A 14,376-nucleotide genomic window follows, 5' to 3' on the forward strand; every position below is an offset into this window, starting at 1 on the left:
TCTTACTTGCTTACCTAGTAATGTAGAGACGAAAAGGCACTAGAGTTTGAAGGGTCTTTTTCACGCTGCAACACTTTTTTGGATTCTTTGGACTCCATATTTCATACACCCCCATCGGCACTGCTGCTGGCCAATCGTCATGGGAGCTGCTGCAACTCTCCACTTGTAAAGGGCAGCAGCATTCGAGGTGTTTTGGGGTCCGTTTAAACTTTAAATCTGCCATTACAGTGTTGTAAAAATTGGTGTTTTTTTTTAATTGGAGCCCGGAATGCGTGCGCCACACATGGGGATAAGTCTATTTTCATATCTCTATAACATCCCGAGTCCAGGCACTTTTGGTCTTACGGCGACCCCCTCCGGCGATCTTTCGTCCCGGAAGTGTGGCAGCTCTATTCAGGGCTGTCCTAGCCGCCATCCTCTCTATCATCGCTCCTCCTCTTCGTCCGCCATGAAATCCGTTTTCGTGACGGTCGGCACCACCAGCTTCGACGACCTCATTGCCGCCGTGACGACTCCAGAAGCGACCCAGGCGAGTCTTCCGACGCCGTTCTCCCCGCTTCCCCCGACAGCATTTTTTGAAAAGCTCCCGCCGCGCCTCAGAGCAAAGAACCGGCCGCCTTTCTGCGTCACTTCCTGTGCTCTTTCTAGGCTCCGGCCTGCTGCGTCTCTGTGGTCCCTTTGCGTTTCAAGCACGCTGACGTTTTGGGGTCTTTTGAAACTGTTGAAACTTTTCTTGCGTGGGAAAATCCTGGTGGGGAGGAAAGGAAGCTGTGCGATTCTCCTCTCCGAGACCTCACTTTGCAGGAGTTGGCTCGCTCGGAAGGAAGCAGCTTGAATTGCCCAAAGAAAAGGAATTATTGAGGGCAGGATTCCTCTCAAAATGGAGTCCCGTTTGCGTGCATGCTCGAAGGCGAGTCCCTGTGGTGTGCCCCAATGCAGACGCGCCCCTTTTAAAGCAGAAGTCCTCAAACTTGGCTACTTTAAGCCTTGGGGACTTCAACTCCCAGCATTCTCCAGCCAGCATGGAATTCTGGGAGTTGAACTCCACAAAGCTTAAAGTGGCCAAGTTTGAAGACCTCTGGTTAAAAGTGAGCGTATTGTGGACAAGCATAGTAACAGTAATAAAATAGATCAGTGATGGTGAACCTGTTTCCATTGGGTGCCAAAAGCGGGAGTACACACATTTCACCTCCGCAAGTGCCCACACCCATAATTCAATGCCTGGGGAGGGTGAAAATTACTTATGTCCCATGGAGGCCCTCTGGAGGCCACAAACAACCCATTTCCCACATTTTAGTGAGTCCGGTAGGCTCGTTTCTCACCCTCCCCAGGCTCCCAGGAAGCCTCTCCCTCATTCCCCCAGAGGCCTTCCAGACACCAAAAATAATAATTATAATAATAATTTATTAGATTTGTATGCCGCCTCTCTCGGTAGACTCCATGTGAGCTGGCCGGCATGCATATGCCTGCTGGAGCTGAACTAGGGCAACAGCTCACATGCCAACAGATATGGCTCTGCGTGCTACCTGTGGCACCTATGCCATTGGTTCACCATTACTGACATAGATGATTCAACAGATTGAATAATAGGTTATTGCATAATAATTATTAAATAGATTGAATAATAGATTACTGAGGAATAATTATTGAATAATAGATAATAGATTCAAACTGTTCCAAACTCGACTGCAGAAAATACAACTTCAGCAATAGATTGATCAACGCCTAGAATGCACTACCTGACTGGTTTCTTTCTTTTGTCTACAGTTGACCTTTCCCCGTTTCTACGAGATCTGTAAGGGGCGTGCATAAATGCACCACCGTGCCTACCGTTCTCTGTCCTACTGTCCTCTTTTATCATTACAGTGATCTCTCGATTAGCGCGGGGGTTACGTTCCAAGACCTCCCGCGCTAATCGATTTCCGCGTTATAGTGGTGCGGAAGTAAAAAACACCATCTACGCATGCGCGCCATTTTTTTTCATGGCCGCACATGCGCAGATGGTGGAGTTTGCGTGTGGGCGGCGGGGAAGACCAAGGGAAGGTTCCTTCAGCCGCCCAACAGCTGATCTGCTCCGCAGCGCGGAAGCAGCGAGGAGCCGAAGATGGGGTAAAGGCAAAGGGGAAACCCCATCTTCGGCTCCTCGCTGCTGCCGCGCTGCGGAGCGGATCAGGTGTTGGGCGACTGAAGGAACCTTCCCTTGGTCTTCCCGCCGCCCAGGCAAAGGGGAAACCCCAAGATCGCTTGCCGCTTGCCGTATTGCAGCTTGGAGCCTTGCTTCGCCTCCTTCGCTGCAATACGGCAAGCGGCAAGCGATCTTGGGGTTTCCCCTTTGCCTGGGCGGCGCTGGGGCCATGCGGAGCCGCTCATCTAGGGGGGCGTGGACCGGCAAGGTGCCCTCCGCTCTCTCTCTTTCTCTCCCTGTTACCGGTGTGGTATAAGAGAGAAAGAAAGAGAAAGGAGGGCGACTTGCCAGTCCACGCCCCCCTGGATGAGCGGCCCCGCATGGCCCCAGCGCCGGACTCCGCCGTTGCCTCCGCCCTTGTTCGGCTCTGCAGCTGAGAGGCCACGTCCACCCCCTCCTCGGTGTCCCCGGCACCCAGCGTCCCCACGCCGCCTCCACCTCCCGGTAATGCGCCCGACCTCTGCCTCTCTCTTTCTCTCTCATATACCACGCCGGCAACAGGGAGAGAAAGTGAGAGAACTAGCGCGGACTTATTTTTTTATTAATATTTTTTGAAAAACCGCGTTGCAGCGTTTTGCGCTAATCGAGACCGTGCTAATCGAGGGATCACTGTACTTTTTACTTATGTTTATAAAAAACTACTACTATCTGATACATATTTGACAAATAAATAAAAATAAAACAAAACATTTAGAGTCATATACAAAAGTGCAGGAGTGGTGATGATTCTCAGAATGAACCGATTTATCTAATAGCAATGAGCAGTGTAATAGCAGGGTGAGGGTAATATTTATTTATTTTATTCTGTTTGTCAAACATGTATAGGATAGTAGTAGTATAAACATAAGATAAGTAAAAGATAACAATAAAAAGACAATAGGGCAGGGACGGTAGGCACAGTGGTGTGCTTATGTATGTCCCTTGTCAGCAACCATATAAATAGAAATCAAGCTAGTAGAAACAGATTGTTGATAGAATAGCTGTAGCACTTATATTTATAAACCACCCCATTTTTCAGGGTCAAGTCTTGGTCCTCATTTTACTGACTTTTGAAGGATGGAAGGCTGAGTCAACCTTGAGCTGGCAAGACATTTAACTACAGTCCGTCAACAGAAGTACTGCATTCAAACCATTGTGCCACCACAGCTCTTAAGCATGCTCAAAAGAGACCCCCAGTGTATGCAGGCATGCTCAAAAGAAAGTCCTAGTGGGAACAAAAATGCTCAAATGCTCAAGTGCCTGCACCATTAGAAGTGAGTCCCAATGCAGATGTGCACAGCCAAAACTGGATCCCAGTGTGGACATAAATGTACAATCAAAAGTGGGTTTCAATGTCTGCATGCATGTTCAAAAGTGAATCACAGTGTAGACATGCCACCCATCTCCACTGCAAGGTGACTCAGGGCACTTTATGAATTATAATTTATAAACAAGATTATAAACCAAGTAAAATAATTAAACTATTAAAACCTTAATGCTCAATAGGGAGTTCCAGTACATGCATGAGCAGCAAGGCCGACATGCACAAACAAAAGTGAGTCCCGTTGTGGATGTACTTGCTCAAAAGTGACTCCTAGTGCATTCATGCATGCCCATTAAAAAATGTGCCTCCTTTCAAGCCTGATTAAACATTGCATCTATGGTCTGTTAATTGCCCCACTAGCACCAGCCAGATTGGAGAGCGAGGGTGGTCTTTGAAAGTAACCTCCATTGGAGGTTAATTTACCGAATCCCACAAATCACTCGGTCAAGCAGCAGCTCATCTAGATCGCGGAACTCACAATGGGCAGCAACCTTGGGCAACACAGCAACATGTTCATTAATAGAATCCCTCTCCTGGCTCCGCAGATTGCTGCACGAATTTGGAGGGTTTCGGGGCATAATGGGTCTTGATCATTGTCTCTAAGGCAGACCAGGTGACTGTCTAGACCAGCGTTGGTTCGGCAAGTGCCTGAGCCATCTCAAACACGTTTGTGCTGTAGTAGCTCAAGAATAGCGCTCATTTGTAGCTGTCCGACAGCCTAAAGAGGTTGTTTGCCTCCATGAAGCATTCAAAACGAGTCATGTAGGTGTCCCAGTGCTCCTGTGCTGGCTTGAAGTCACTTGGTGTGGCGTGCATCATCATATTGACTGAGTTGGCACTTTACAAAGGTTGTTTGTCAAAGAACAACCTTACTGCCCTGGGCTCGGTTGCGAGGTTTTCAGCTCTTTTGTAGCCTATCTGCTTTCCAATCCCATCCTTCGTCGCCAGTGTTGGATAGGCTGAATGGAAGAGGCAGACAGAAGTAGCTTCAAAACAACAGCTCTTTATTTGGCAACTGTTTACGAGACAACAAAGGCTCAGTCTGACAGCCAGCCTTTTATAGAGAGCTGCCAGACAGACTAGCCGATCAGCAGTCAGTATTTTCTCTCCAGAATTGAGGACCTGACTGCAGCCTATTTGCTTCAGTCTGAGAATGTAACAAGTATAGTTTGACAGTTTGGTCTTCAGTACACTTACTCAGAAACAATATTTGCAGAGTTCCATAGCTTTTATATAACTTTTATCCTACATAATCTATTTTATAAGGCAATTGAACTATTGTAACAAATAATTAGGTACTTAAGAGTGCAATGTCACTTCCTGTCCTTATTTATTCTCTTCTGAAAATTCTACAGCTTCTTAAAATGACTTAATCTACAATTTGCATTCCACATTGGTGGCTAAAAGGCAATGCTTTGTCTCTGATTTAAGTGCCTGCCTGCCTGCCTGCTAAGTTGATTGACAGCAAGGAAAGCAGGTGGCCAACCCATCATGCCATTTTAGATCATTTGATGGAGCACTGCGTAGGTCTTAGGTGTGATGAAAATGAGTGGATGCGAGTGGGTGTGCAGCATAGCCGTTATCCTTCTTTTTTCCTATTTTATTAAATGTTATTAGTTTTCAAATCTTTTCTTTAAAATAACTGTCACAATTCTTTGAGCATTTCTACATTGTTACATAGTTCCATTTTTGTCTAAGCATGAACACTTTACACTTAATCTCATTTCTTTTGTCATTATTACAAATACATTTTTATTTACTTATTTACATATTTACATATTATGGTCCTTTTTTAACTGCTACTTTTCTATTTTCTATGTTCAATCCATTGATACCAATGTTTCCATGTCTCATAATAATCCAAGTCTTTTTGGCCCCGTAATTAGTCTGTCCATTTCAACACATTGGTGAATTTTATTAATTATTCTACTTTCTGCAGGGATTTCTGGGGGTTTCCAAAACTTTGTAAATACTTCCTGGCTGTGGTGGTAATATGTAATATAAGTATATAATGCTTTTTTAATATTCTTTTTAAAATATTCCCAGGAGGATATACTCTGATGTAAATTCTATTGATACTTTGGTTATTTCCTGTATCCATTTATGTAATTTAGTCCAAAATCTTTTCGTTTCAGGACACAAGCACCACATGTGAATGAAGGTGCCTTGTGTTTTTTTGCATTTCCAACAAATCTGGTTGAAATTTGGATAGATTTTTGCTAAGTTATCCATCTTTCAATCTACAGATGTCATTATTGACTATTCATTACACTGAGAGCAGCTGGTGGAAAATATAGTCTAACTATATTTGGAGGAAACCAGCCTTAAGAGAAATAGTTTGATGTGGCAATTAAAACACCAGGCTGGAAACTCAGTGACTATGAATTGTAGCCCTGCCTTAGTCGTGAAGCCAGCTGGGTGACCTTGGACCAGTTCCCTGGGAAGGTGGCAGTGCCAAACTACTTCTGAAAAACCTTGCCAGGAAAACTACAGGAACTCCTCCAGTCAGTCTCCAGGAGTCAACACTGCTTTGAAGGCATGAAAAAGAAAGTCCTCCCACCAAACCAACACTGTATTAGTAGTAATTCTTTTCTTATAAAGGGATACAGAAGCACTATTTGTTTGTTTCTTTGTTTATTAGATTTATATGCCACAAGAATAAAAACAGTATAAATAATTAAAATACAACAATTAAACCTTAAAACCCTTAAATAAAGCACTACAATCAGACAATCAAACATACCAATCGAATCATATCTAGGCCGAAATAAGTTGACAAATCTGTGGGCAGAGACAGGTCTTCAGGGTCTTTCGGAAAGCCAATAGGGGGCAGTACAGGCCTCTGGGGGCAGTTGATTCCAAAGAGCCGGAGCCACCACAGAGAAGGCCCTCCCCTGCGGGCCCACCAACTGACACTGCTTAGTTGACGGGACCCAGAGAAGGCCAACTCTATGGGCTCTAATTGGTCTCTGGGAGGTATGTGGCAGAAGACGGTCTCATAAATAGTCTGTGAATACTATGTCATGTACATTTTCTCATCTTGGAGAGAGATAAATTCACATTTGTATCTTCTAATGAGTTTGTTTTTAACATTGAGAAAATATGTTTCTTTCTGCTGCAGGCTTTACAGGACCTGGGCTGTCGCAAGCTTGTCCTTCAGGTTGGCCGAGGCAAAGAGTGTCCAGATTCATTTAGCACAGCCACATTTACTCGGGAAGTGTTCAGATTCAAGAGCTCACTTTCTGAAGATGTTAAAAAAGCAGATCTGGTCATAAGCCACGCAGGTAAAGCATCTTGGTAGAAACACCGAGTCTTTTTTAGCCAACCTTTGCTCGCCCCATTGAAAAGAACAAAAATGACATAGTTGTCTTTATACATGGAAAAATTGATCATTTATTTACATCCTTTATTTATGTAGAGTACTGCCCCCTGGAAACAAATGTGAAGGTTGATTTAAAAGAGGAATGTCTTGTGTTCAAGGTGGGTTCCTCCCAGTTCGGACCAGTTTGGTTGGTGCCGGTCTGTGGGCACTGCCTTTTTAAAAAAAAATTGGGGGGGGGGATATTTATTGATTTATTTTATCTTCTGAGCATGAGCAGAACCTGAGTTTCCGGCACTATACATGCAGTCGCCATCTTGTTTTCAACTTTTAAAAACAAATAATTTTTAAAAGGTGTGGTTTTTTCTGGGCATGTGCAGAAGATGAGTTTCCAGCATTGTGCATACAGTTGGCATCTTTTTTTCAACTTATTTTTTTGGAATTTTTCGGCAAAGCACCCATACAGCACACCCACGCAGCGTGGGAGGTAGCAAACCGGCAGTGAGGTAAGTTAGAGCCCATCCCTGGAGATTCAGCTATAGAAATTATATTGTATTTATGGTCAGTGAGCAGTTATAAACAGTCATGAAACAGGGAGCACAGGAGGGGCTGCCACAGAGAGGAAGGAGTCAATCTATTTTCCAAAGCACCCAAAGGCCAGACAAGGAATAACGGAAAGAGATCAAGGAGAGATTCAGCCTGGGAATAAGGAGGAACTTTCTGACAGTGAGAACAATCAATCAATGGAACAGAAGTTGCCTTCAGTAGTTGTGGGAGCTTCATCACTGGAGGCTTTCAAAAAGAGATTGGACTGTCATTTGTCCGAAATGGTATAGGGCAGTGATGGCAAACCTATGGCACATGTGCCAAGGTGGCATGCATAGTCATATCTCAGAGCACATGAAGCATTTCCCTATGCCAGTTGCAGTTTGCATGCATGCACTGGCCACCTGATTTTCAGCCTTTTCGGCCATTTTCGCTCTCCCCGGGCTTCAGGAAAGCCCTTTGAACCCTGGGGACGGCAAAAAAAAAACCCGGCCCATGGCCCAACCGGAAGTTTGTTTGTTTCCAAACTTCTGGTTGGCCCGTTTTTCACTCTCCCCAAGGGGGGAATTAGACTAGATGACCTACAAGGTCCCTTCCAACTGTTAATTTGTTAATTCTATATGTTTGCAACCTGAAATGTCATTTACTGTATATGTAATATAAAGCCCAAACAAATTCTATTTTTTTTAAGAAAAGAGTCCATTTTTTCTATAGCTTTAGTCAAGCAAGGTATAGTGTGATATATTGGTTTGTACATTTTTAATGCAAAATCAGCTGTTAGTATATATAGGTAGAAGCTATGTCAAATTTGTGCATGTGTGCTAGATTTATATCCCACCTTTAATTTTGCACAATTCAAGATGAGTCCCTCCTCTTCCTCACTCTAACTGTGAGGTAGGTTTTGCTGAGTGAGAGTAACTGGCCCAAAGTCACTGGCCAAGGTTTCATGCTTAAGGCAGGACTAGAATTCACTGCCTCCTGATGATTGGCCCAAAGTCACCCAGCTGTCTTTCATGCCTAAGGAGAGATTAGAATGGAGAACCTCCTGTTTTTTAGCCTATTCCTCTAAGGCAGCAATAGACAAAACTGGCTGTCACTGTTCATAAAAATATTTTCTCAATTTCTTTTAACACAAACATCAAAACTTAGGTTCTATCTGGAACATCTGTTTACTCATACAAAACCATATCCATCTACATTTATAAAATGCCCAGAGGTCAGTTGATGAGTAATATATTAGTTTCCCTTTAAAAGAAAGCAATCATTTTAGAACCCCATCCAGTTGTAATTATTGACATGTTTAAAAACATGGCTGGGACTAAAAGAAGTAAGCAGGACCAGGATAAAACGAAATCATAATTTGACTTAATACTGTAAATAAGGCATTCCTTGACTATTGAATAATTTTACCCTTCTGTGACATTAAATACAATGGTTAGAAAGCAAAAGGTTTTTTTTATTGATTTGATTTGCTGGAGAGAAAGAAAGAAAGAGAGAGCGGGGGAGGGGGGAAGAAGGAAGGAAGGAAGGAAGGAAGGAAGGAAGGAAGGAAGGAAGGAAGGAAGGAAGGAAGTTCACACCCCAAGACTTTTGTGGGTAGATGGAGTGCTCAGCTCAAACACCTGTGACTTATATTCTACACTTTCTCTTCAACTCATGAAAGAATCAGTTTGGCCATGGTCAAGGGAGTCTTCTTATTTAATCCAATTTCTTATTATCCATTTTATTCCATCAACCCCTATTTGCTGAATGTCACATAGAATTATCTGGTTCTGGTGTTTTTGCTACAGGAGCAGGCAGCTGTTTGGAAGTTTTGGAAGCTGGGAAACCTCTCCTGGTTGTGATCAATGACAAACTTATGGATAACCATCAGTTGGAATTGGCTAGGCAGCTGCACAAAGATGGACATATCTTTTACTGCACAAGCAGGTATGGATTCTCCTAATGTCCTTGGTTGCCATACAGATGTTCTTGGCTCTTAAGTCAAAAAATGTAGGAGCAAAACAATTGCTTTTTGTGTTTTTAATTTCATTGTTGCTGAGGATGGTCCTTCAGTTATTTTAAGTTCTGAATCAAGCAAGATAGATAACTCTTGTTTGGGCTATTGGCACAAGTGAATTCCTTTATTTTTTATTTCCTTTAGATATTTTATCCACTCTTATTTATTTTAATAAATAATTCAAGAAAACGAATATGCATCTTTCTTCCACATAATTTTCCCACAACAACCCTGTGAAGTGGGCTGGGCTGAGAAAGAAGAACTGGCCCAAAGTCACCCCGCTGGCTTTCATCCTTTCTGGTAACAGTTTTGAACCAAAAATCCTGTGAAAGTTCTCCCAAACCACTAATACAATACATTTCTTTGTCCTGAAATACACTACATCAGAACAGTAATGAACTGGTAATCTTAATTTTAGTCAGGATATAAATATTCTATTGTTTAGCCACTGATAGCATATCAGAAGGTGTATTTCCTAACTAAACTGGTAAAGTGATGCACTGATATTTTTTCATTATGTTTGGTTTTGGAGGGGGAAAACGGTTTTCAATGTCATCCAGCATTTTTGAGCCATAAGTGCTGAGTCAAGATTTGCCAACTTCTTGTAGTCGTTTGTCTACTAGCTGGGAGCTGTCCATGGTACCCATTGGGACCATTTGGACTTTCTTTGATGTCTGCCCTCTTGTGGTCACATCTCCTTATTCATTTGGAATGAATGTTCTGCTTCGGATCATCATACTGATGATTTCATGAAGATCTCATCTTCAGCTTTTTGAACTGCTGCAAGTAAATGGCTGGAAAGGAAGGTTCAAAGAGTTCCAGATGATTTCTTTCAACTTAACAGCGAATTTGGTTTAAAGCAATGCCAAGCCCTCCATGTCATGGTGTGAGAGCCGAAGGTGGTAAAGCTGAAGACAGTACATTAGATCATTATCAAATGTGGCAAACAGTTTCAATATCCAAATCAGAGAAATGAGCAAGAGATATGTTATTATATAAACTGTGGAAGAAGTAGAAGCTTGGTTTAAACCTCGGGGCTGTTACATATAGATGATTTGATTTGTAGTTTCTGCAGAATTCTGAGAAATTGTATAAGTAGTTATTGACTTACCACTACAGTTGGGATCAGAATTTCCATTATAGAATGGAAATAATCAAGGCAGTTGTTAACTAAGTTGGCCCAATTCTATGACTTTTTTGCCACAATCATTGCAGTTGTTAAGCAAATCCGGACCAGATTACCTCAGGGACCACCTTCTGCCGCACGAATCCCAGCGACCAGTTAGGTCCCACAGAGTGGGTCTTCTCCGGGTCCCATCAACTAAACAATGTCACGTGGTGGGACCCAGGGGAAGAGCCTTCTCTGTGGTGGCCCCGGCCCTCTGGAACCAACTCCCCCCAGAGATTAGAATTGCCCCCACCCTCCTTGCCTTTCATAAGCTACTTAAAACCCACCTCTGCCGCCAGGCATGGGGGAATTAAGATTTCTTCTCCCCCTAGGTCGTTACAATGGTATGCATGGTATGTTTGTATGTGTGTTTGGCTTTGTATATTAAGGGGTTTTAATTTGCTTTTAGTATTGGATTATTATTGTATACTGACTATGATTGCTGTTAGCCGCCCTGAGTTTTCGGAGAGGGGCGGCATATAAATCCAATAAAACTTGAAACTTGAAACTTGAAGCCTACAGAAAAGCTGATAGAATCAGGCCAGAAATGTATTAACAAGGGAGATCAGAGCAGCAAAAAGAAACTACTCTGAAAACCTAAAGAATCGGTTCTCAGCAAATGAATGAGCAAACATGTGGAAAACTCTCAAAAACATCACCAGTTACAGCAAACCACCTTCCCAAGCTGAAGGAAATCAGCAACTGGCAGATGACCTGAACATGTTCTACTGCAGGTTTGAAAAGAAACCACAGCCACCTGTCTCCTCAACTTCCACCCCAGGCACACAAACAACAGCCATATCTCCTGCAACTGAACCCATCCCGTTGGGTTTACAGAATGATCACAGAAAAGTAAGTGCAAGATCTATTCCACAGACAGAGGCCTGGAAAAGCACCAGGCCCAGACAAGATAATGTCTTCTTGCTTAAAAGTCTGTGCTGGTCAATTGGCCCCCATTTTCACCCAAATCTTCAACAAATCACTAGAGTTGTGCTATGTTCCTTCCTGCTTCAAATGCTCTACAATCATCCCAGTGTCGAAGAAGCCCTCCATCAAGGAACTGAATGACTACAGATTAGTTGCTCTAACATCTGTAGTTATGAAAATCTTTCAAAGGCTAGTGATGTCCTACTTGAAAACCACCACGGATCCACTGTGGAATAAACCTCTGCCAGCGCCCAGAGAAAAGAAATGCTCCCTTCGCTCTGGACAGCAACTGTCCTCCTCCTCTTCTTCTTCCTCTTCCTCTCACCCAAATTCTGAGCTTTTATTTCTTTCCTAATGAGTTTGCACGCATTATTTGCTTTATCATTGATTCCTGTGGGAAAAATTGTTTCTATTTACAAACTTTTCTACTTAAGAACCTGGTCATGGAACAATTAAGTTTTTAAGTAAAGGTATATTATTTATCTTTTCTACAATAAATCAGCTTATCTTTTCACAGTGAGTCTGAAATTTTGGTTATGCGACGCTGAGTTCCTGGAGAACTGTTTTTTTTTCTATAACTATGTTGTGAAGTCTTACAGGTTCATGTTGACCACATATTCCAAGAATATTGGAAAACCAAGATACAGATGTGAGAAAACAAGTATTTCACGGTAATTTTGATAGGTTATGATGATTTCCCCTTTTTCGTAGGTTTCTGGTGGAGATGCTCAAATCAATGGATTTGTCTACTCTGAAGCCATTTCTTCCTGGACAACCAGAAAAATTTGCTGCATTCTTGGACCACGTGATTGGCAGTTAATTATGTGGATTATAAGAAGAGAGCTACCGTAACTGAAACTGGCATAAGATCTATGCAAAAGTATTTGTCACCTGCAATGAAATTAAGAATTAAAGCATTCATTCAACAGGGTCAGTTTTTGTGTGAAACCAGCTGAGGTTTTTATGCAGCATCTTCTGAACCTCAAATGGAGATAAGAATATACCTGTCATATAAGGCACAGAGGCCCTTGTCTTGGTTAACAAAGTGGAGAAAGTGCCAAAACCAATCTGTGTTATGGTATTTATGTTAAGTAATCTCAGTCTCATTCAATAAACCATGATTAAACAAGATGCTTTCCCACAGTATATGAACCAAACATTATTTTTTAATTAGGCAAGCATGGCTTGTTCAGTAAACCATAATCATCATTGTAATATTTACTTTATAAATATCAATTTAATGTGAATAGCCCAGTTTCCCATGCTATTTAAATGTCTAAATCCTGATATCATTATGCTTAATATATAAATTCTGTGCAATCTATAAATCCGCCTCTTGTTAAATGTCTGTGTAATTCTTTAGTCTGTTCACATTTTCACAATTTGATTTTCATCTTTTTTTTTCTTGGAGACCATTCGCTCCACTTTGTGGTTGGACCTAAATACATAAGAATATCTGAGCAAGTCATTTCGCTTGGTCAGTTTGTTGGACTATTCATCAAATCTGAAATCATGTTTAATTGCCTGGACTTAATCATCAGGGCCTTATGGGGGAACAACCAGCAGTAGAATCACTTAATTCCCCAATTTCTTTTTTTCTTTTCCTCCAGTTTTATTCATCCATTCTTTCTTCCTTACACTTCTAGGACTCTCACAGGTAATCATGGTTAGGGTAAATCTTTTAACTTGCCCTAAGTTCAAACCTTAGACTACATACTGTTGCATTTTATTCAAGAAAAGAGTTTCCATGATTACCTCAGCATGGCAAACCAGCAAGTAATATAAATCCTTCCATTCCACACCATCCAGTCAGAACTGAAGAAGTTTCTTGAATGAGAAGCAAAATATCTTCAAAGCTCAGTTGCCTCTTGAAAAAGCACCTTTCAGACAATCTGAATGACTGAAAATCTCCAGAGACTCTGTCTGACTTTTAACTCTAAGAAAGGGATAGGCAAAGTTTCCTCTTCTATGACCTGTGGACTTCAACCCCCAAAATTCCTGAGCTAGCATGATTGGCTCAGGAATTCTGGGAGTTGAAGTCCAAATATCTTTAAGTTGCCAAGGTTGGGAAACACTGCTCTAAGGAATAGCCAGTCATCCTTTGGGCTAAGATCAAGCACGAGTCACTGGGCAATTATGGGAACCTAGGTCCAAGTTGATGTCGGACACTAAGTAAGCAACTTTGGAGCTCACATGAAGTGTTATCACATGGGACAGATGGTTTTAACCAGTGTGTTGTCAAACAGCTGTCTGCAGATTATGATATATCACAGCAAGCTGAACTGGCTGAACCATTATTGTCTATGAAAAGATTACAACCACGTTTACTTTAATTTAGCATACCCTGTTTAAAACAAGCCCATGGGTTATTTTACAGCTCCCTGCTTTGCATGTAATCTCCAATCCACGGAGAGATCTGGTAACTGCCTTAAGCAGTTTCCAGTTAATTACAGGATAAAAGCATTTGGTAACACAGCCACTAGATCAGAGTGATTGTGTCTATGTGCAACACCTGGAGCCTCTATTAACCCAACTGACACCACACAATAGACTTAAGCTAAGGTGGTGTAGTGGTTAGAGTGCAGTACTGCAGGTTATTTCTGCTGATCACCAGCTGCCAGCAGTTTGGCAGATCAAATCTCACCACCTGCTCAAGGTTGACTCAGTCTTCCATCCATTTATTTGTTTATTATTAGAGTTGGAAGGGACCCTGCAGGTCATCTAGTCCAACCCCTTGCTGGTGCAGGAGACTCTACTTCACACTAGTCCAATAGCAGTCCAGTCTTTTCTGGAAAGTCTCAAGTGTTGGAGCGTTCACCACCTCTGTTGGCAAGCCCTTCCACTGGTTGATCGCTCTCACAGTCAGAAAGTTCCTCGTTATTTCCAGGTTGAATCTCTCCTTGGACCAACCATTGCTCCTTGTCTGGCT

At 42.3% G+C, this 14,376-nt stretch overlaps 1 protein-coding gene across 1 annotated transcript in view; it reads left to right on the top strand.

The window, feature by feature from the left end:
- Positions 1-362: 362 nt before the first annotated feature.
- The window catches only part of ALG13 (ALG13 UDP-N-acetylglucosaminyltransferase subunit), an 83,762-nt gene continuing 69,748 nt past the window's right edge, over positions 363-14,376 (top strand). The window contains exons 1-5 of the mRNA XM_070760129.1: positions 363-529; positions 6,610-6,772; positions 9,144-9,282; positions 12,159-12,262; positions 13,094-13,104. Coding sequence (XP_070616230.1) covers positions 449-529; positions 6,610-6,772; positions 9,144-9,282; positions 12,159-12,262; positions 13,094-13,104 — 498 coding nt within the window. The 5' untranslated portion in view covers positions 363-448. The remainder of the gene's footprint in view (positions 530-6,609; positions 6,773-9,143; positions 9,283-12,158; positions 12,263-13,093; positions 13,105-14,376) is intronic.

Source organism: Erythrolamprus reginae, chromosome 8 (genome assembly GCF_031021105.1).
Source record: "Erythrolamprus reginae isolate rEryReg1 chromosome 8, rEryReg1.hap1, whole genome shotgun sequence".
In the NCBI taxonomy this organism is placed as follows: Eukaryota; Metazoa; Chordata; class Lepidosauria; order Squamata; family Dipsadidae; genus Erythrolamprus; species Erythrolamprus reginae.